The sequence below is a fragment of the Struthio camelus genome, chromosome 12, assembly GCF_040807025.1.
Source record: "Struthio camelus isolate bStrCam1 chromosome 12, bStrCam1.hap1, whole genome shotgun sequence".
In the NCBI taxonomy this organism is placed as follows: Eukaryota; Metazoa; Chordata; class Aves; order Struthioniformes; family Struthionidae; genus Struthio; species Struthio camelus.
The window spans coordinates 26069486-26088827 of record NC_090953.1 but is presented as its reverse complement, the minus strand read 5'-3'; the positions used below and the strand labels follow the sequence as shown (position 1 = coordinate 26088827).

The 19342-nt window shown below is 56.4% G+C and overlaps 1 protein-coding gene across 2 annotated transcripts in view; it reads right to left on the bottom strand.

Annotated features, from left to right (window-relative positions):
* Positions 1 to 18846, bottom strand: part of SHF (Src homology 2 domain containing F) — a 30828-nt gene extending 11982 nt beyond the window's left edge. Inside the window, exons 1-4 of one of the 2 annotated variants that reach the window (XM_068958270.1) lie at positions 18373 to 18846; positions 7577 to 7706; positions 5644 to 5862; positions 3241 to 3378 (exon numbers count right to left, since the gene is read on the bottom strand). In XM_068958270.1, coding sequence (XP_068814371.1) covers positions 3241 to 3378; positions 5644 to 5862; positions 7577 to 7706; positions 18373 to 18846 — 961 coding nt within the window. The remainder of the gene's footprint in view (positions 1 to 3240; positions 3379 to 5643; positions 5863 to 7576; positions 7707 to 18372) is intronic. The other variant, XM_068958271.1, reaches the window with a different exon arrangement.
* Between the last annotated feature and the right edge of the window lie 496 nt (positions 18847 to 19342).

Genomic DNA, 19342 nt, shown 5'->3' with positions numbered 1-19342 from the left:
GGAGGCACAGGTGCCCCAAAGGCAGCCGAGCTCCTATGGCCTCCTCTGGCCTCCCCTCACCCCTAGGACAAGCTGCAGGCGGCTGCCACGCAGCCCAAACATCTTCTCAGCCAGTGCCAGCTCGCAGGGAGAGGCTGGGTTGAGCAGCTTCCCCCCCCCCATCCTCCCTCGTCCCATCGTTTGGGATGATTTTGCCAGCATGCAGCCCTCACCCTCCCCCACAGGACCTGCTCTCTCGGGCTTGGGGCAATTGGGAGCACAAGGGCTTGGGCTAGCCCAGGCTCTGCCCTTCCACCTGCTGCTGGCCCTCCATGCGGACGGGGTGCAAGGCAGGGGCAAAGGCTTGCACTGCTCCCGGGCCTCGTGGGCTTGCACTGCTCCCCGGGCCTCGTTGGCTTGCACTGCTCCCCGGGCCTCGTGGGCTTGCACTGCTCCCCGGGCCTCGTGGGCTTGCACTGCTCCCCGGGCCTCGTGGGCTTGCACTGCTCCCCGGGCCTCGTGGGCAAAGGCAGCAAACGTGAGCGACACCAAGGCCCCGCTGCTGTGGGGCAGATGCAAAAAGACAGATATTGGTCATCAAAGGGGGAGGAGATGGACATTTCCATTTAGCAGGGTGCGAGGCATCCACTAAGGGGGCTATTTGAGGGAAATCTAATCTGCACCCTCAGCAGACAAGCTTTGCAAACGAGGAATGCAAAAAAGGCAAGGTCTCACAGGCACTTCTACCCAGGAGCAGGTCACCAGCCACCCCGTCCTGCCTTCGGGCTGAGAAGAGAGGAAGGGAGCCAGACGAAAACCCATTCAAAATCCTTTGCAGCTCAGCATGGCTTAAAAACTGCAAGGAGGAGCTCGGGGATGAAGTGCCCAGCATTAAATCTAGACCAGCGATGCCTCTACAGCAGGCTTGCTTTTAACCCACCAGGCTCACTTTTGCACTCTCAACAACAAAACTTCAGTTTCAACTCATCACCTAAAAAATTGGAACAATCATTAAAAAAAAAAAAAAAAGACAATCAAAACACTGAAGTGTTTGCTGGCAGCAGTGATGACTTAAAGTCATCATATTAGATATTCAGAACAAATGCATAGCACCTGTCAGAGACAGACAGAGGAATAGCACATGATTAAACAGTCTATTAAAAGAAGCTCTGTGGAATAAGACGACATCCTTCAAGAAGTTCAAGTCGCACCCAGACAAGGAAAACAGAAAATAACACAAAACTCTGGCAAAATAAACTTAACACAACAAAGTAAGACAAAAAAAAAAAAAAGGCGAGAGAGACTGTGTTCCTAAAACCACGAAAAATGACAAAATGATGTGTTCATCAGGAGCAAAAAGAGTGACTACAGCAATAAGAAATGAGGAGGGAAGAGAGGAGGCCATGCAGCAAAGAAATTAAATTTTCTTTATGCAATTTTCCACCTGCCAAGACTTTTCTTTTTCAGACACCTTGAGGACTGATCTCAGACCGAAGCATCCCTAAAAGAGGATTTGAGACAATACCACAAAGTGGCCCAGGCAGATCAGCCACTTCACTCTGGAGTTCCCATACAATTCGCAATGAACACCAGCAGTCACGTGCAATCTCTTGCTCAAAACCACCCGGGAGGTAGCAAAAGCCTTACCGATTTTTACAAAGCTCTGCAGGGATCTGGGTAATTACAGATAAGAAAATCAGACATCTGCACCTGGCACACTTCAGTGTCTGTCAGGAACGGAATTAGTGACACACGGACAGACACGGTACACTAGGGTACCGCCACCGTTTTGTAAAGAGAAGTCACGTCTCTCAGATCCATCTGAGCTCTCCGAAAGAGCGGCAGCACGTGAAAAAGGCCAATCCAACCAATACAGCATGGGTGGATTTTGACAAAAACCCTCACCTAAAGCTCTTTAAAAATCTAATCCACCATGGCATGAGAGCGTGGTCCTTAAAAAAAAATTAATAATCGGGTAAAAGAGAAGAAACAATCATTGCCTTTTATAAGAGAGATTAACCCGCAGAGTCCAAGAGGGATTTACACAGGGTCTCTTCCGCTCAACACACACAAAAAGACTTTAAAACATGGCAAATCTGAGATGACAAAGCGCGCCTGTGAGATTTAGCTGTTCAGGATAGCAGAAGTGAGAGCTAGCCACCAAGGGTTCAGAAGGATCTCCTGCAATTGAACAGCTAGGCAATAAAATAGTAGATGAAATTTAACAGTGCTAAACAAAGTGATGCACATGGGGAAAAAAAACAGTCCTAACTCCAGGGGTGGGATCTGATTTAGCTGTTACCACCTCTGAAATAGACCTAGGTGTTCAGAGTCCCAAGAAACATCAGCTAAATGCTCAGTGGTTGCCAAAAATAAAAATAAAAATCACCAAATGTTAGGAATTTGGGGGCAAAGCAGAGAACAAAACAGAAGATAATAATTCTGTCACTAAATAAATCCCTGGTGCATCTTTACTACTGTGTGCAAAGAGGTATCGCATAACCAGAGGAGACATTGAAGAGAAAAGGACAAATGTCTCTCATGCCCTGCAAAGGACAAGTGAACAGGCCAGGAGGAGCTGGGGGAAGGAGAAGGAGGGCAGACATCTGTAGAGCTCTGCACGGCACAGACACAGCAGATGGGGTCCTGTACAGCAAGAGGCAGCGGAGCAACAAATGAAGTTATCGGGGACCAGTTCAAAAGCCAAGAGGGAGTACTGGGGACCTCCACTCTAGGATGTTTTGGACACCAAGCGCTTAGATGAATTCAAAAAGTATTTGGAAAAACTCACGGAAGATCAATCTGCTATGGATTTTCAAATACAAAGCCAAGCCTAGTTCAGGTTTCTGAGCTGCAGCTTGCTGGACACAAGGAGAATTTGTGCGGGAAGTATCAGTATACGCTTGTCCTAGTCTTGCTTTCCTTTCTAAGTATTTGATGGTAGATGCTGTCAGAGACAGACTGATGAGCTTAATGGACTCTGTGAGAGCCACAAGGCTGTCCTTGTACCTCTTTCATGTTGAGAAGAGGAGGAAGAGGCAAGAAACCAAAATAGCTAGTAAAGTCGTAGAAGCACCTGGGCCCCGAGACGTGACCAGAGGACCGTGGGGCTGGCGAGTGTTTTCACCACGTAGCACGGTCAGCAAGCTCCGAGATGTTGTGGCATCCCGGGGCTGGGTTGGCAGTGGGGCCAGCAAGTCAGGGTCCCATTAAGCATCGGCTCCAGCCTCCCAAACACCCCACTGGTCGCGCAAGACCCACCGTTGGTGTCTTCGTAGTTCGGCTGGCCATGCTGTGGAGGGACGGAGGCACCGGCCTCGCCATCCGGGGGGCTTTCACCACTGTCGAGCTGTCCCACTGGCGGTGGCCATGGCAGGTCTTTAATGACCTTGATTTCAACTAGATAACAGGGGGGGGTGGGAAAGAGAGAGAAAGAAAAAGAGAGAGAAAGAGAGAGAGAAAGAGAAAGAGAGAAAGAGAGAAAGGGCTTAGAAATAAATGTCAGCAACACGAAGTCTACAGAGAAGGACAGCAGTCATAGCGAGGAAAGACCTAAGGACTAAACTCCCAGGAACCTGGGTGCATGCAGCTCGATGCCGGCTGAGGCTCGCCGGGGTGGACAGCAAGGCACGCGGCCAAAGGGACCTGCATCATCACAGCGGGCCACCATAAGCAGAGCTAGGTCCTGGGAAGGCCACAGGAGCAAACACCAGACTGGGCTGGCCTCAAGGCATTACCCTGCCACGCAAAGGGCTTGTGGTTTCCTCAGGCCTTGGAAATCATCAAGGAGGAAATATTTGGAGCTGATGGTGCTCAAACAGCTCTGCCACTTCATCCCTTCCTCAGCACCAAGCAGGAATAGGTCTGATGCAGGGTAAGTTCCTGCTCCTCCGTCAGGGCAATAGCTTTCCCAGCCAGCCTCAGCGCAGTCTCTGGGGCTGGGAGAGAGCCTGAAATCTCCCCCATCCTATGTGCAAGTCCATCCAATAGACCTAGGCTGAAAGTCCCATCACAGTCTCTCCTGTCCATGCATTTAAATCTCCTCAGCAGTCTTGCCCCGGGCATTTGCCAGTCGCCCAGTTCAGTCCAAGTTCCCCTGCCATATGCCAGTAGGTTGCTCCCCGGGGATGCGCTCAGCTGGCTAGGTCCTGCTCCACAGCCAGAGGATGGGATGGGGGCATTGAGCACTGGGCCCCAAAGTGCTTGCAAAGCTCCTGGGGACAGCCAGGTCACAGGCAGACAATCCACCAACTGTGATGAGAAGGCTGCAGTGGAGATGAGCAGCATCAGGGAAGGGGGCACAGACTCTGCTCATGGTGGATTAGCTTCATACCAGTTCCACATGCCCATCAGCACGGGATCTTGCAGGCATAGCAAGGGGGCAGTGGGCCACAGAGAGATTCCAGCATCATAAGAGAGGATAAATGCCCTGCAAGCAATAGCAGGACCTGCTCCAGCTCTGGGAGAAAACAGTCAGCAGGTCCTAACATGCACCAGGGCACAGCATCCTGCTTCATGCCACACAAATTCCCCTGGGACTCAGAGCAAAACTAAAGGGCCCTGGAGAGGGCCCACTTGCATCCATGCGTGAGTTGGGCCAGTGAACTCATCTCCCTCACCTAGGGACATCAAGCGAGGCAGTTAATCAGCCCAAATCCATAGCACAGACGCACCTGAGCATAAATACAGCATACTGCATTTCCACATCATGGAGCCTGGCAGGCCAAATCCTCAACACAGCGTGCTGTGGACACCCGGTTTTGCACCCCTCCATGCTAGAACCCAGAAGTCTCAGGTGCCAAGAGAGGCACATCCAGATGCCACAACACAGAGTCCAACACACACATCTCCAGCTTGCAGAGCCCAAGCCTGGAAGCTGAATCAGTCCCCCAGCTACGAGCCCAAACACCAATGCTTCTCTGTCTGCATCCCTGCACAGCACCAGCCACTGCCAGCTCGAGTGCCTCGCGCACGCTGGCAGCAGTGCAGACATACTGCTGCAATTAAATTGTACCCTAGATAAAAGTGTGGCAATTAGCCAGCGCTGGCACAGGAGCCAGCACTAATGCACAGCATGGATTTCCTCATTAACAAACACAAACGCAATCGATCCCGCAGCACAGATAAATAGGTCAGGGGGTTGGATGCTCTCCTGGCCAAAGGCTCCCAGGCGAGTGACCAGCTCTTGCCCATGCAATGGCAGACCCGCAAAAGAAGGAAGAGAAGGAATATGTCTAAGCCCAGGGTTCAGCCTCTCCCCGGCAATTTGTGATGGAGCCGGGGCAACTCGCACTGGAGGCTCTGATCATTTAGAGAGGAGAAGAGGCAATTAGAGCAGAGTTGGAGACAATGGGTAGCAGACAGGCTGCCAAGGCAGCTCCAGCCACCAGTCCAGCCAGGCTGGCTGGTACCCCAATTGGGCGCCCCAGTGCTCCCAGCCAGCCTCCATGAGCCCTCTGAAGACAAACAGCCTCTGCAACTGAAAGAGCATTCCCACAAGCCATGGAAATGCACAGGCTGCCACTACCCATCCCACAAAAACAAAGGGAACCCAAGGAACCAACTTCCCCATCTGCAAAACACTGCGCAACAGTAGCAAGGAAGAGCCTGTCAAGGTGCTTAAGCTACGCTTCCCAAACCACAGGTTGCCTCCACCCTGCTCACCTGCAAAAGCTTTAGAGATACGCTCCTTCTTCCACTCCCAGGGCTGGTCATACTCCTCAGGCGGCCGCTCATCATCCTCAGGCAGCCGGGACTCCCTGGGCCTGGGGCAAGCTGGGCGGTCGCCGTCCATGTCCAGCCCTCCAGGCACAGGCTCATAGGGAGTATCATAGAGGTGCAGCGGCCGGGCCGGAGCCTCCCTGAAGCCCTTCTGGCGGATCTCTAGCAGAAGAAGAAAGAGAAGACCATCAGCTTTTTGCCCAATACAGCCTGGCCACAGTCCCCAAAGCTGGGTGAAAGGGCCTGCTTTCAGCTGAGGGCAACATGGGGCAGGGCACATCAGCAAAGGGCAGACCCCAAACCTCCAGCAAGCACCTGCCAGAAGCAGCAGAGCTGGTTGGGAGCAAACAGCAGCGATATTTCCTTCTGTGGGAGTCAGACTCACACTGCTAGCAAGCACCAGATGAGGGCTCCCCGCCTGGCTCAGCCCAATCTGGGCTCAAGACCAACAGCGCAAGGGAGTCCTCCAGCTGCTCTGCAGAGAGGAGGTACTGAGATGCCAGAGACACCATGGTGGTGGAAATGCCATCATCATGGGAATGCAGACCTGTCCCCCGAATGCCCAGGTGTCGCCAGATGGAAGTACCACAGGAAAAAGGTGACCAGTATACCTGGGTTCACCCTGCAGTTCTGCCCATGCTGTAGAATGGAGGTGGGTACAGCTGCCAAAGGCTCCAAGTTCATCAGAGGAACAGTATCAGGAAATGGCACACCTTGGAGGACTTCATTAGAGGACACAGAGGGAGCTAAGCCATGGCACTGTGTTGGGTGCCACTCCCGGCAGGCCTCTTGGATGGACACCGACACTAGATGCCCCACAGCCCTTCCCTGACAACCTTAAGCAAAGTGGGCATGTCTCCTGGGAGCCAAATTCATCTGTTAGGCAGAAAAGCATAGAGCCAGCCTTGCTGCCTTCCCGCAGTACCAGGATCCCTTTTTCCCCTGTGGCACAACATCCCCAGTCCGAGGTAGCCCTGAAAAGCAGGGTCCACGGGGACAGATCATCTCAGCTACAGAGTCCGTAGGAGCAACAAAGATGGGTTTATTCCCTGAACATCTAGCACAGCTAGTCTGGAAAAAAGGAAGTTTGAATAAAATGCCCTTCCCTCAAGTAAAACAGGAACACATGTCTCCTCTCAGACACAAGCAGCCTCTTTGCTGCTTGCTGATTTTTCCAAAAAAACAACGGTGTCCTCCAGAAGCCGTTGGAGCTTTCCAAAACCATTTGCTCCAGGAAAACCACAAGATTGCAAAGCAGAGCCAGAGCCTGGAGTGCGCAAGCTGGCATAACAGCGCTGCGTGCGCTGCAGCAGGGAGAGCAGTGCCTTTGGGAGCACACGCTCTCACCTCTCCTGCTTGCAAGCCGTAAACAAGATCACTGGGGACCCCGCTGCTACAGCAGACAGACAACGGCACGTTCAGGACCAGTCATAACCGAATTAAATAGCTCCCACATCCATCTTGTATTACGCAAGACGCATCAAATGTCAGTACTGAAAGGCAGGTCTCTCATGGCTCAGCCTTGCCAGGCCATTCTGCTGCCCCCAGAGTTGGCAAGCAGGTACTGTGATCCCGGAGGCAGTGTCACAGCACAGAGCCAAGCTAAGAGTGACAGGCAAAAACACAGAGGTGCCTTTACTGCTCAGTTACCCTTCAGAAGCGCCCTGGCTATGGCAAGCTCCTCACACATGGGTCACGCTGAGAAAATTTGGCTCCTAAGTGACTGTACACCACTGGAGCAATCGCCCAAATTTGCCAGCCAGCTCTTAGGGACTTGTGTCATAGGCTAGGATGAAGACAGCGTACTGGCCACCAAGTTCACAGAACAGTGGTAATTAAGAGTGCATTGGCCTTTGCAGAAAGCTTTTAATCTTACCAGCCATCATCTTCTGGGCTTCATATGGCTCCATATATCCATCATTCTCCATCACCTTCTCCAGTCCTGTCTGGCTACCAGCCACTTGTGTAGCATCAAAGGGATCTGCATAGTCCTCCAGGACAGCCAGCTGGAAGAAGAGCAGCATAGATGGGAGAAGGATTGAGGTACTCCCTGCCTTTGCCAGGGCATCAGGGGCCACATGAAGTCCCCTGAAAATATCACCATCTCACCCCAAGTTCTGCTGGGAGCAGTCAGAAGTGGCAGCAGGGACCTCCCAAGGACAGGAGGACGAATACTTCTGACGTTGCTGCTGATGCAGACTCCTTCCAGCAAGGCAGACCCTTCCCAGTCCAAGCCGGTCCTGCAGCCCAGGAGCAAAAGCAACGTGGCCCACCGGCACGAGCCCAGGATCGCGCCCAGAGCACAAAGGCACCCACAGCAAAACACACCAGCAACGAGGGCCTGGAAAACCACAGGCTGCTGCCCCCTGCTTTCCCTTTTGCGTTCTTTTTTAAACAAAGCACCCAGTAGGCTTCACCATGCTGCCTGTATCAGAGCAGCTCCACAGAGCAGGTGCTGGGAGACGACCGCTTTCCAAGCCGGCTGCGCTGCCAGGCACCAGCACAAGGCTTCCAGCAGTGGAAACGCTCCAGCCTTTGTCCCAAAACTTGGGCCAGAGCCAAGCAGAGCAGAAGGCAGCCTGGCCTCCTCCGTTAGCATCTGCTCGGTGCTGGCAGAGCCACCAGCGCCTGCACAGATGCCCAGGCAAGGGCCCCACTGCGGCGCTGGGCTGCTGCAGCCGCCGTCCCCTCCGCCACCGCAGCGCACGCAGATGCTCTCCGGCAGCCTTGCCGAAGGTGGCGATATCACAGCCAAATTTTCTGCATCCAAGGTGGAAAAGGGGTGCAGGTGGCAGCCCCACAAGGCCAGCAAGGCCCTGCACGGCTACAGGCGCCCAGGCTCCCAGCAAAGGGGTGGTCAGCTGGCACTGGCACAACTGGGCGCTCAGTGGCTACTTTCCAGGGGTTCCTGCAGGCTTGTTGACACAGTTGGAAGAAGTTTCTTAACAAAATGTCTACAAAGAGCTCATCTACAAAGAGCTCATCAGTTTCCCTCCGCTCCCTCCCAGGTCCCTGCAGGATTCCCACAAGCATCCCAAGCAACAAGATGGGAAATTCCTCCACGTGACCAGGAGTCCAAAGGCCACGGGCCTGGGAGCCTCTCAGGTGCGACACTGCAAGGAGGGAATAAAAGAGCCCAAAGTATGCCCTTACTAGAGACAGAGAGCCAATGCCACAATAGGATGTGTGGCAAGACAACATGTCACGGAGCTCAGTCCTCCCTGGTCTCTGGAGCCACGCTCCTGCTCCTCAGCATCTCAGCAGCCTCCAGCATGCAGTGGCAGCAGCTCCCAGCAAGCCTAGAGCTGCACATCCCATGTTCCCCCCAAAAAGTGACGGCCTAAACCAGGGCCAGGTGATACATCCTCCTTCCAGCATGGTCCGAGAGCAGCCAAACACCTTAGCTTGCTGGTGCTGGGCTGCAAACCTGCAACTCCAGAGTCCCAGGCTGGGCCGTACAGCAAGATGGGTTTTGCCACAAGGCTGGCTGCGTTGAGCTCCTGTACCCAGGGCCACCTGCCCACGGCATGTGGTTGTCTAAACACGCTCTGGCCTCGCCGCCACGCTATCGTCACGCCTGTGCCGTGCCAGGAGAGCTGCCCCAGACAGCATCAGAGGCCTGAGCCACTCGCAGATTAATCTCAGGCTCCCGTACAGGGCTTAAAACAAAACCTCTTCCTCCTTCCACTGCGAAAGAGCCCGACAATTGCCCTGAGCAACAAAACACAGCAGGAAAAGTGAACCGGAACTGGAGCTGTAAACATCTCGCCACGGCCCCAAGCGGTCGCATCTCCCTGAGCCCCTGGAGCCATGCAGCTCCTTGGGCCCCAGCTCCCTCCAAGGAGAGCTGGGCGACTCCTCCACAAACACCCCCGCGGCAGGAGCCGCCGCCGGCAGGCCGCGCGCTCCCCAGCCCCGACAGGGCACGGGCAGGCGCCGCAGCGGGGAGCTGGGGCAGCTCGCCAAGCCCGGCCCCTCTGTACCGGCGGCTGCGCAAGCCCCAGCCGGCCATAGGGCTTGCAGCCGCCCCAGCCAAGCGCGGCGAGGGGGTGCGAAGCCCAGAGCAAGCGAACGGCGGCGCTCCTCAGCCCTCCCGCTGGCGCAGGCTGGAAACCAGCACAAGACGACATGGCTGCTAGGAGTAACAGCCTTCCCCAGAGGAGAGGGAAAGAGCAAAACCTCCTGCTGGCCCTGCAGGCAGGGCCTTGTGCCAGCGAGCCGGGACAGGGCTCCAGGAACAGCCAGCGCCTGGCTTGCAACAGGAGACAGGAAATCTGCTATTACTGCTCTCTCCTCCATCATCCAAGGGAGACGTGGCCAGCCCTGCCTTGCTAAGCTCAGCAATTCCCCAAGCACCAAGCGTCCAGCAGGGCACGGAGCACCCGAAAGGCGATGCTAAACCCGGGGGATTGTAGTACTTTGCTCGTTGCCACTGGAGCATAAGCGCTCCAGGAAAGTCAGAATTGCTCTTTACTTTTCAAGCTGTTAAATTGCTGGATCTGTCTCCCCCCCCACCCCCGGCCCCGCAGCAAGATTTAGCAGAGGGCGATGTGTTCGCACAAAACCCAAACGTGCGCTGTCTCTGCTACTAAAATCCCAGTTAGATCTAACGCCCACGTGGCAGGAAGATGAGCGACAGCAATTGCAAATTCACTGCGGGAAGCCCCTCCAGAAAGCTGCTCTCTAAACACCCTTTTTCTCTCTAAAGCAAAGAGGGACTCGGCCCACAATAGCTGAATGCCTTTCATCCATCGCCTGCAAGATACCGAGGCAACACAGCGGTGCCCGCAGCTCTAAAGCACCAGGAGATCACACAGGTTGCACCCACATTTTAGAAAGCTGGTTGCCAGCAAAGAGGCTTTCAGGCTGCTGCAACAAGATCTGCAGAGAAGCGCAGCCCAGAAACGACGACAGCTCATTCGCACAAGTATTAGTGCAAAGGGACACACAAAGAGGCAGGCACGTGTATCGACAAATTCACAGGCCCCGCTCAACACGCAACTGCCCGCCACGTGGATGGACGCGCGGCGCAGCACTAACCTGCGCCAGTGGCGTGAGCACGCAGCCCTTCCCCGCTGGGACAGGCAACAGCGTGGTGTGTTCTCCCACCCAGCCCTTGGGAACATGCCCCAGGCATTATGCTGGACGCACGGACGAGGAGTAACCAAATTGCCAACAGGTTTTGTGCAGTCAGAGGCATCGTGCCCAGCAGTCCTCTTCAAAAAGGCTCTTTGCAAAGAGCTCTGATGCCTCCAAGTTTGCTGCAGGGCTGTGAAACGCAGCAGGATGATTCTCCTGGGGTCAGAAAGGGATTGTCTGCTCATTCTTCTCACCATTAGCCAAACCCGTCTGCATTAAAACCTGCCCAAAACTGCATTTCCTAGATGCATTTTGCTAGATATACTTACACCTGGCTTGCTGCTGGCGCCTGTCCTGTACCCTCCCTCTCCCACCCCATAAACGCCGAGCAACTCCAGACAAGATAGGGCACCAGCACAACAGCTTTGCAGCCAAGAGACTACACACGTGGCATTTGCTCTTTCTAACCGGTGGAAAGTCCCCCCAAAAAAGCCGGTAGTCACCTTGTCTCCCAAAAGCAGCAGTCTAAAATCCCAGCTAACCTACCTACAGAACGGAACTGTCAGATGATCTCCCTACCCCTGCCGCCAAGTTCCTTGGGAACACCAGCAAAAACACTTAAATTAACTTTTTCCCCCAGTACTCCCTAGATGCCTGGGTCTAGTTTCACAAGGAAGGAGGGATATGCAAGCCCCAGTGAGCCTGCAGAGAGTGGCACCCACACAGGTGCTTCTGGTACCAGGTCTAGAAAGCAGAGCCAAGGTGGGGAATCCCAACAGATCTCTGCTGCGAGCCTGTTAAGTGTCCTAAAAACAGGTATTTTGCTTCCAGGGGGCTGCAGAGACACTCAGCAACAATTAGATGGACTCTATGCAAGTGAGACACAGCTTACTGGGATTAGCTCAGAACCAGAGAGCTAAGGTCTCCAATTAGGTAGGTATCTGAGTGTCTGAGTTCCCTGGGTTTGGTGGGGTTTTGCTACATTGACTTTACTGCTCCAATGCCTCCAGGATATCTTTTTGGAATAACCAAGCCTCCCTACTGCAGAGTTTTGGGGAAGTTAACCCATGCATATTTGAGATGGTCAGATATCAAAGCAAAGAGGAGAGCCATGCAAAAACCTGAGAAGGCACCTAATAACTCGGGAGCGAGCACGTTCAGGACGTGAAATAAAGCAAGAACCGTGCCCTGAACGCTGAGGACGAAAGGAGACATCGCCTAGCTCCCTCGCTCCCCGCTCGCCTGCCAGCCTGCGCAGGCAACAAGGCAGGGCTCTTAGAGGACAAACAGCAGGGATCATGCAATTACCAATTGTATCCTAACGCATTTGCACGGGGGCCGAATTAAGGTTGCCCGGGCAACTGCGAATCTGACATTTCCTAATCCGAGCGCTGGACTCGGCAAGCCGCGCGGGGCTCTTTGCTGCAGCCACTTTGCCCGCAGTCACTCAGGCGGGCACAAAGCGCAGGAGGGGGCCGCGGAGCAGGAGCCATCACCGCAGTGACCCCAGCGCTGCAGGCACGACAGCTCCCAGGGGCGTCGTGCTCCGTTCCGGAACGGTCAAAGGCCAGGGACTTTGACGCTTTGCTCACCTACCACATCGCAAAAGGAGCCCCTCGCTGCCCAGTCGGTCCCCGCGTCCCAAGCTGCTCACATGCCCTGGCTACCAAGGCATCACCAGCTACGGGGGACAGGACAGCATTTTCCATCCTCTCCAAGAGCAGAGCATTTTTCATGCATTTATCTACCACACGAACACACACTCAGGTCCCTAATGCAGTACTAAGGCTTGTCTTACTCTATTATTTATATTCCCTGTGGGGGAAGAAAAAGTACAAGCAAAATTAAGGTGAGAAAGAGAAGCATTAACTACGCATTGCACAAAACACAAACCCCTTGACAAAGTTGGATGTTCCAAAGTCAAGGTATACAACAGCACGCACATGCACACACTGGTTGTGCGCGCAGGCATACAACTTGAAATACAGCCACAGCCAGAGCATCTACTGAGCGTGCTGAAAATCTGGAGCTGCAGAAAGCTGGCACTGCTGACAGGCCAGAGGATCCCCTGCAGTAAAATGGTTTTTACACTGTACTCTGGGGAACAAGACAGATGGCAGCTATCCAAGAAAGAGTTCATGGTTCGGACAGAGAAATCTCAAGTCAGAGCTAAGGCTGTTTGCACTCTCTTACCTACAAACGTCCAAGCTGCTATCAGTTTTTGCTGTAACTAGACACTCGGCTTTATAAAAAGGTCTGTTTCTATCCAAAAGACATCTGGGGAGATTCCTCACTTCATAAACAACCAATGTTTCTTGCCTTGGAGATGAAGTACCTTTAGTATCTCCCCAGATCGCGGGTGCAGTGCTCTGTTTCATATTGGAGCCCCTCTGAGTTATAACTGAACTCAGTTTGCTCTCTCCTTGGGTGTAAAAATTTCCCAAGCTTCACCTTAGCCAAAAAGCAAATTTCCCTAGCAGAATCACACAGCCGCCTCTGAGCTTTCTAAGAAAAGAGACGCCCCTAGGTTGGGCTGACACAAAGTGCCACCACAGAGCGAAGCCCCCACCGAGGACACACACCTGTAGACAGGCGCAAGGCTGTCATCTTGCAGCTCATTGCTTTTGGCAGAGGTCAAAGAAAACCTAAAAGCAAAGCAGGTGCTGGTCTTCCAAGCCGGGGGCTGATTCCCCGTCTGGACGGTTCCTGAGGGTAAGGCCAGGCCAGAATGTGCAGTCGGCAGCTAGAGCCAGGCAGCACACAGCGGTACCGCTGCACCCCGGGGCACAGGGCACTGGAAGAGGGTAGCCCGGTGCGGACAGCACGACATCTCACAGGATGACTCAGTTCGGGGAGGCTCCTGCAGGAAAGACACACGCCCAAGAGCTTCCTGGCCGGCTGTTCCCACACCCTGCAGCACTGACCCTGTGCGCGCCAAGCAAAAACTTCACACCAGAGCACCCCAGACCTTAGGTCTGGCCATAATCACATTGCCACCGAGTGCCAACAGTGGCAGACAACACTGCGGACAACAGGTAGCACTTGGGAGACAACACACAGAGCCGCACAGCCCTGTGCCCCTATCCCTTGTCCCCATCGCCTCTGGCATGTAACAGCTCATGTAACACCATGTAACCCATGGTGGCCGAGGAAGAGACAGGTGTCACCAAACAGGACAAGCTCCAAGTGCTCTGCCAAGGGTCCGGGCGCCCACTTGTGTGGCAGGGTTCACCCAGTGGCACAGGCCAGCAGGCTGCAATAGCCACTCACTGTATCCTTACCGCAGGCAAAGCCAGATAGAGAGGCAACAGCCCCAAGAAACAACCGCGTCCCTGAGCACACCATGCCCTAGGCCCAGGCAGCCACATGTCCCCACGCTCTCTTGCACAGCGAGGTCCCTCTCCAAAAACAGGCAGATTCTCTCTCCACTGCATCGAGGGGTGTCCTGGTGACATTGCTCCACAATCCTCATCCCCAAAATTGCCCAGAAGACAACATCTCAAAGGTACCTGCCTCGCTCAGGTGAGTCGTACAGGGCCAGTCCATCATCCCCTGCTGCAGGCAAAGGACTGCCGGAGCAAGCAGAGGGAGAAGGAGCTGTGTTGTCCACACCATGCCCAGAAAGCGTTCAGCTTTACAACAGAGCGGGAGCTACTGTAGATCTTGCCCTAAAGCGCAGGGGCAGGCGCTGCCCATCCCCACAAGACGCTGCGAATCCCACATAACGCAGAAAGATGCGGCGATTCACCCAACAACGGCAAGTTGCCTCCTTCACCTGCCCTCATGCAGGTACAGCTCTGGCTGCTGCTGTACTCACTAGAAAACACACACTCAAACACAGGCAGCAGGGCTCCTGGCCTAACCTGTGCTGGCCAGTGATCCCACGTGTGTCCTAACCTCCAGCACCAGGCTCAGCCTGTTCCCCGCATCACAGCCATCTTCAGCATGGGGAATTCCTGGCCTTCCTGGGATAAAGGATCCTGCAGTTCCTGCTAGCCACCTTCTCTCTCATTTCCATCTCACCGCAAGGGCAACTGGCTCGACCATCTCTTCTCCCCAGTGCCTGTGCACAAATGAAATGAGCGTCAGCCACACACTTGTGGCACACACATTTGGCTCAAGCAGGAAGGATGGCATCGCCAAGATGTTCTTGCCCTGTCCTGAATTCTCCGGGAAGGGCAACATGGCCAGAGCTGGCACGGGGTTCCCAGAACATGTGCTCCTCATCCTTGGGGTGCAGTGCCTGTAACACAAACCACACTGCCCTGGCCAAATCTCGCAACCAGGATCCCCGCAACTGGAATTGTGGCTGCTCTTTTCACCCCTGCACGTCCTTGTCCTCCCTGCTTAGAAGGGCTGCAAGGTTTATTAGCATGCTCTTCACTGCCAGGTCTTTAAAGAAGATGTTAAACAAGCCCCAGCAGCACTGACCCATGCAGTCTGCCTCAGAGGCTATTGTTACTCCTGCCCCAAGCCCATACCTAGCAAGTAAGCTATCCTGCTTCAATTCCTGCTTCACAGCCCTAGGCAATGCCACACTAGTGTCTCTCAGTCACAAGCAAAAAAATCTCTCTGCTCCAACACAGCTTTGCCTGTACCTAGAATTAAATTTCTCCCTTCGTCTTCAGCATCACTACAACTCAAGGTCCATAGCCATGAGCTTGATGCACTCCCAGTCATTGCAGCAAGTTAAAGCAGAGCTGGGAACAGCGCCCAGCACCTCTTCATGAGAGCAGGAGCACTGAAGCCCCTGGTGCAACCCACTGTGACCTCCCCCCCCAAGTCAATTTGAAGAATTTAGCAGAGGCTTCATCCATGCCCCAGTTTGCTTCCCCTGCTCCAGCACACCTTGACGGTGCCACCAAGAGGGCACATCATGAGTGCAAGCAACAATCTAGCAGGCTGCTCTGCATCTTCCTGGGAGCTGAGGAGTCCAGACTGAGCTCTAGCCAATGCCTGGCCTCTGATGAGGAAGGGGCAGCCCCAACAAATCACTTCCTGAGCACCCAGGGATGCTCAGGGCTGCATCCTCACCAGAGGAGCCTGTGGCCTCTGATGGTCTTCCCAGGTCCTGCCCTGCTGGGCCACGTCCAGCCAAGCACCGGTCTCAAGGCCACCAGAAAGGATCACCAGCCCTCACAGCAACTGAGGAACCCTCCCCACTGCTGAGCCCAACTAAAGGACAGCAGACATGAGGCAGAGAGGATGTCCAAGCCAGATGGAAATGCTCCATGTGATGGATACTCCCAGACACCTCCAGAGAAATAGTTTTAATAAGTAGCTGCATGCACTATCACATATTCCCTCCCTATCTCCAGCTTTGCCAACCAGCCTCTGGAGCTCTGCCTTCGTCTGTCAGATACCGGAGTCCTCAAGAATCAGAAACCTCCTCCCCATAGAGGCACGCAGAAGATCAGGAGATAATCTAATCACTGTCTGTCTTGGTTAAGAGGAAGGGCCTTCTTCGGCCTCTTGCTATTAGCTGTGTTTCTGCAGATGCCTCACAGCTTTTGGCTCTTCCCTAAACTTTCTGATGTCTCCCCAATCCTGTGACAGGCGGAAAGCAAGAGCCAGGCCTGGCTGCAGCCAGGAGTACCTGTCAGCTTTCCCCACTTCCCACAGCTCCTGTTCAGCCCTTCGCATACCACGGCCCAAGTCCCTCCTACAGTTACAATCCTTGTTCCTCCAATCTGACAGTGCATATTCCCACGTCGTCAGAGGAAAATCATTTAAACGCCCTGGGCCTGCCATAGCGAACCGAATCCCTGCAAGAGCACCTTTACTCCCTCCTCCTGCCAGCTGACTTCCCTTAGCAGCGCATTCATATTTACAGTTTTGAGGATCTCGGATGAAGATGAGGTCTCCGCCGTGCCCTTCTGGAAACCTCACGACTCAATAGCTATTATTCATTAATAGCAACTTTCAAAGATACATCAGCTTCAAGTTTTTAATCTGTTTAAAATACTCCCAAGTGGATTTTGCCCAGCGCTTGTTTAATCAGGATGTCAGGCAATGCCAAGACCAAGTATATTATTATTATATCAACAGTTCCCTCCATCAACCAGCTCTGTGATCTTGTCAAGTTCACTTGACAAGCCCCGTCTTGCACACTGCAGTGCTGACGGGCACTAATCACCCCTCCTGCCTTTATTTGCACAGTCCTCATATCAGCTTCTCCGTGATGAGGCCCAGAACTGACGGCTGCAGCCCCAGCGCATTTATCCTCTGGCTTCTTTCGCAGTTCCCCGCATCAGCCAGAGCCCGTTCCTCCGCTTAGAGCCTCTCCCCTGCTCCTGCCCCTCACCTCGCTGGGGACGTTTCTCTCCTCCTGCTCTTTGGGAGCTTTTCGGCCCGTCCACAGCAGCGGCTTTGCTCACGATGCCAACCGGCAGAGCAGGAGGAAGTAGGCAGGCACCGACAACACCACGTTCAACTCTTACCCCCTGAGAAGGCAGCTCGAAGGCGGCAGACAAAGAGGCACAGGCACTTCCTGACAAAGCAGCGTGACAGCTTTGAGAGGCCTATCCGCCAGCGCCTGCCTGCGCTGCAACTGGCACGGGCTAGCCAGGCCCCGGAGAACGAGCGGAGAGGGAGATCTTTCCTGCTACCACGCGCAGGCGGGAAGGACGCCTAGGGGAAACCAGCCTGAAAGCGGGTTCAGCCACCCGCGGGAAGCAACCACAGATGGGTCCCGCACCGCACGGTGGAGCCTTCCTGGGCTGCAAGCACACAACGCAGGCTGCTGGTCTTCGCCTCTGTGCAGCGCTAAGCACTTGCCTGGAAAGAAATCGCCACGGAGCAAGAGGGGAAGGGGGGGGTTGGACAGGAGACAGCGCACAGAGACCGGCAGGCCCTAGGCTCTCACATCTCAGCAGGCACGTTTCCTGCTGGGGATTATACCTGTCTCCCGCGAGGAGTTGGAGGAGACAGACAAGAGCCGCCTCCACAGCGCCCGCAAAGCTGCTGTTGACATCTGACTGGCGCGTTATTGCTGCCAGGACGAGGGACGGAAAGGAAGAGATCTCTCAGAGCCCAGCTACTCCGCAGAGGCATTTTGGGAGCTATTTCGTCACCAGCACAGCTCCCAAAAGCACACCCCTTGCCCCGGCAAGCCCTCGGCCGCAAAGGCCCCGCTCAGCGCCAAGGTTTAACCTCCCTCCCCCAGGCCGCGGGGGGACCTCAGCCCTGCTGCTCGCGGCGAGCACGGGAGCAAGCAGGCGCAGGCTGTGGGACCAGGAAAACCCCAACGTGTGGGGCTGGAGCACACCCCTCGGGCTGCGAGCCTGGGGGATCCCCAGTTTGGGGGCTGGAGCACCCCAAGCTGTGGAACTGGATGCCCCCCCGGTGGTGGGGCAGGAGCCCCCCAAGTTGTGGGGACGGCGCACCCCAGCTGCAGGGCCCCACGGAGGCTGCGGCAGGCCCGCGCCAGCCGCGGGGCGCCAGGGCCGGCATGCGGCGAAAGGGTGCCCAGCGCGGGGTCTGCTGCCCGGCGGGGAAGCGCCCCGGGGGCGGCGCGCCCGCTGCCTCCGGCCGGAGAGGGGCCCCGAGCCGCGGCGGGCCGGGAGGGGGCCGGGCCCGGCCCGGGACACTCACCTCCTGCGCCGGCTCGTCGGGCGGCTCGGGGCCGGCCGGGGGCGAGCCGGGAGCGGCGGGCGGCGGCGGGCTGGCGGGCGCCTTCTCGGCCGCCTCCACCTTGATGAGCCGGTGCTTGGGCGAGACGTAGCGGGGCCCGTCGGCGGCGGCGGCGGCGGCGCCCGCCGGCGCCCCGCTGTAGGGGTCCTCGAAGTCGCGCTCCTTCTGGAGGCGGTAGGCGGCCAGGATGTCGGGCTGGGCGGCGGCGGCCAGCGGCTCGGCGGCGCCCCCCGGCGGCGGGGGCGGCTGCGGCGGCCCGGCGCGGTAGTCGGGCTTGGGCGGCGCGGGCGGCGCGGGCTTGGCGCTGCGGAAGCCGAGGTGCTCGCGGAGCCAGCGGGCCATGGTGCCCACGCACTGCGGCGCCCCGCCGGCCGCCGCCGCCCCGCCGCCGCCGCCGCCGCGCTCCGAGCCGGCCGCCGCTCCGCTCAGCAGCATCGGCGCTGGCGGACTGAGCGCCGCGGCGGCGGCGGAGTCCCGGCCGCGGGGGGAGCGGGGGAGGCGGCCGAGGGAGGCGGCCAGTGCCACCTGCCGGAGCCGCGGCGCCGGCTGCTCCGAGCGGGGCGCCGAGCGGGGCGCCGAGCTGCGCGCCGGGCTCCCCCCCCGCGCCCGGCCCGCCTTCCCCGGCGCCCGGCGCGGCGCCGCCCCGCTCCCCCCGCCGCCCGGCCCGCCTCCGCCGGCGCCCGCCCCCTGCCCCGGCGCCCGCCCCGCTCCCGCCGCGCCCGCCCCGCTGCCTGCTCGGCTCCCGCCGCGCCCGCTGCCGGCCCGGCCCGGCGCGGTGCCCCCGGAGCCTGACCTGCTCCCCAGCGCTCCGGGCCCGGCCCGGCTCCGCAACCTCTGGCCTGCTCCCCTCGGCAGCTTCCAGGCTGCCCCCGGCGCCTGCCCGGCTCCCCCAGCGCCCGCCCAGGCTCCGCTGAGCGCTCCAGGTTCCCCG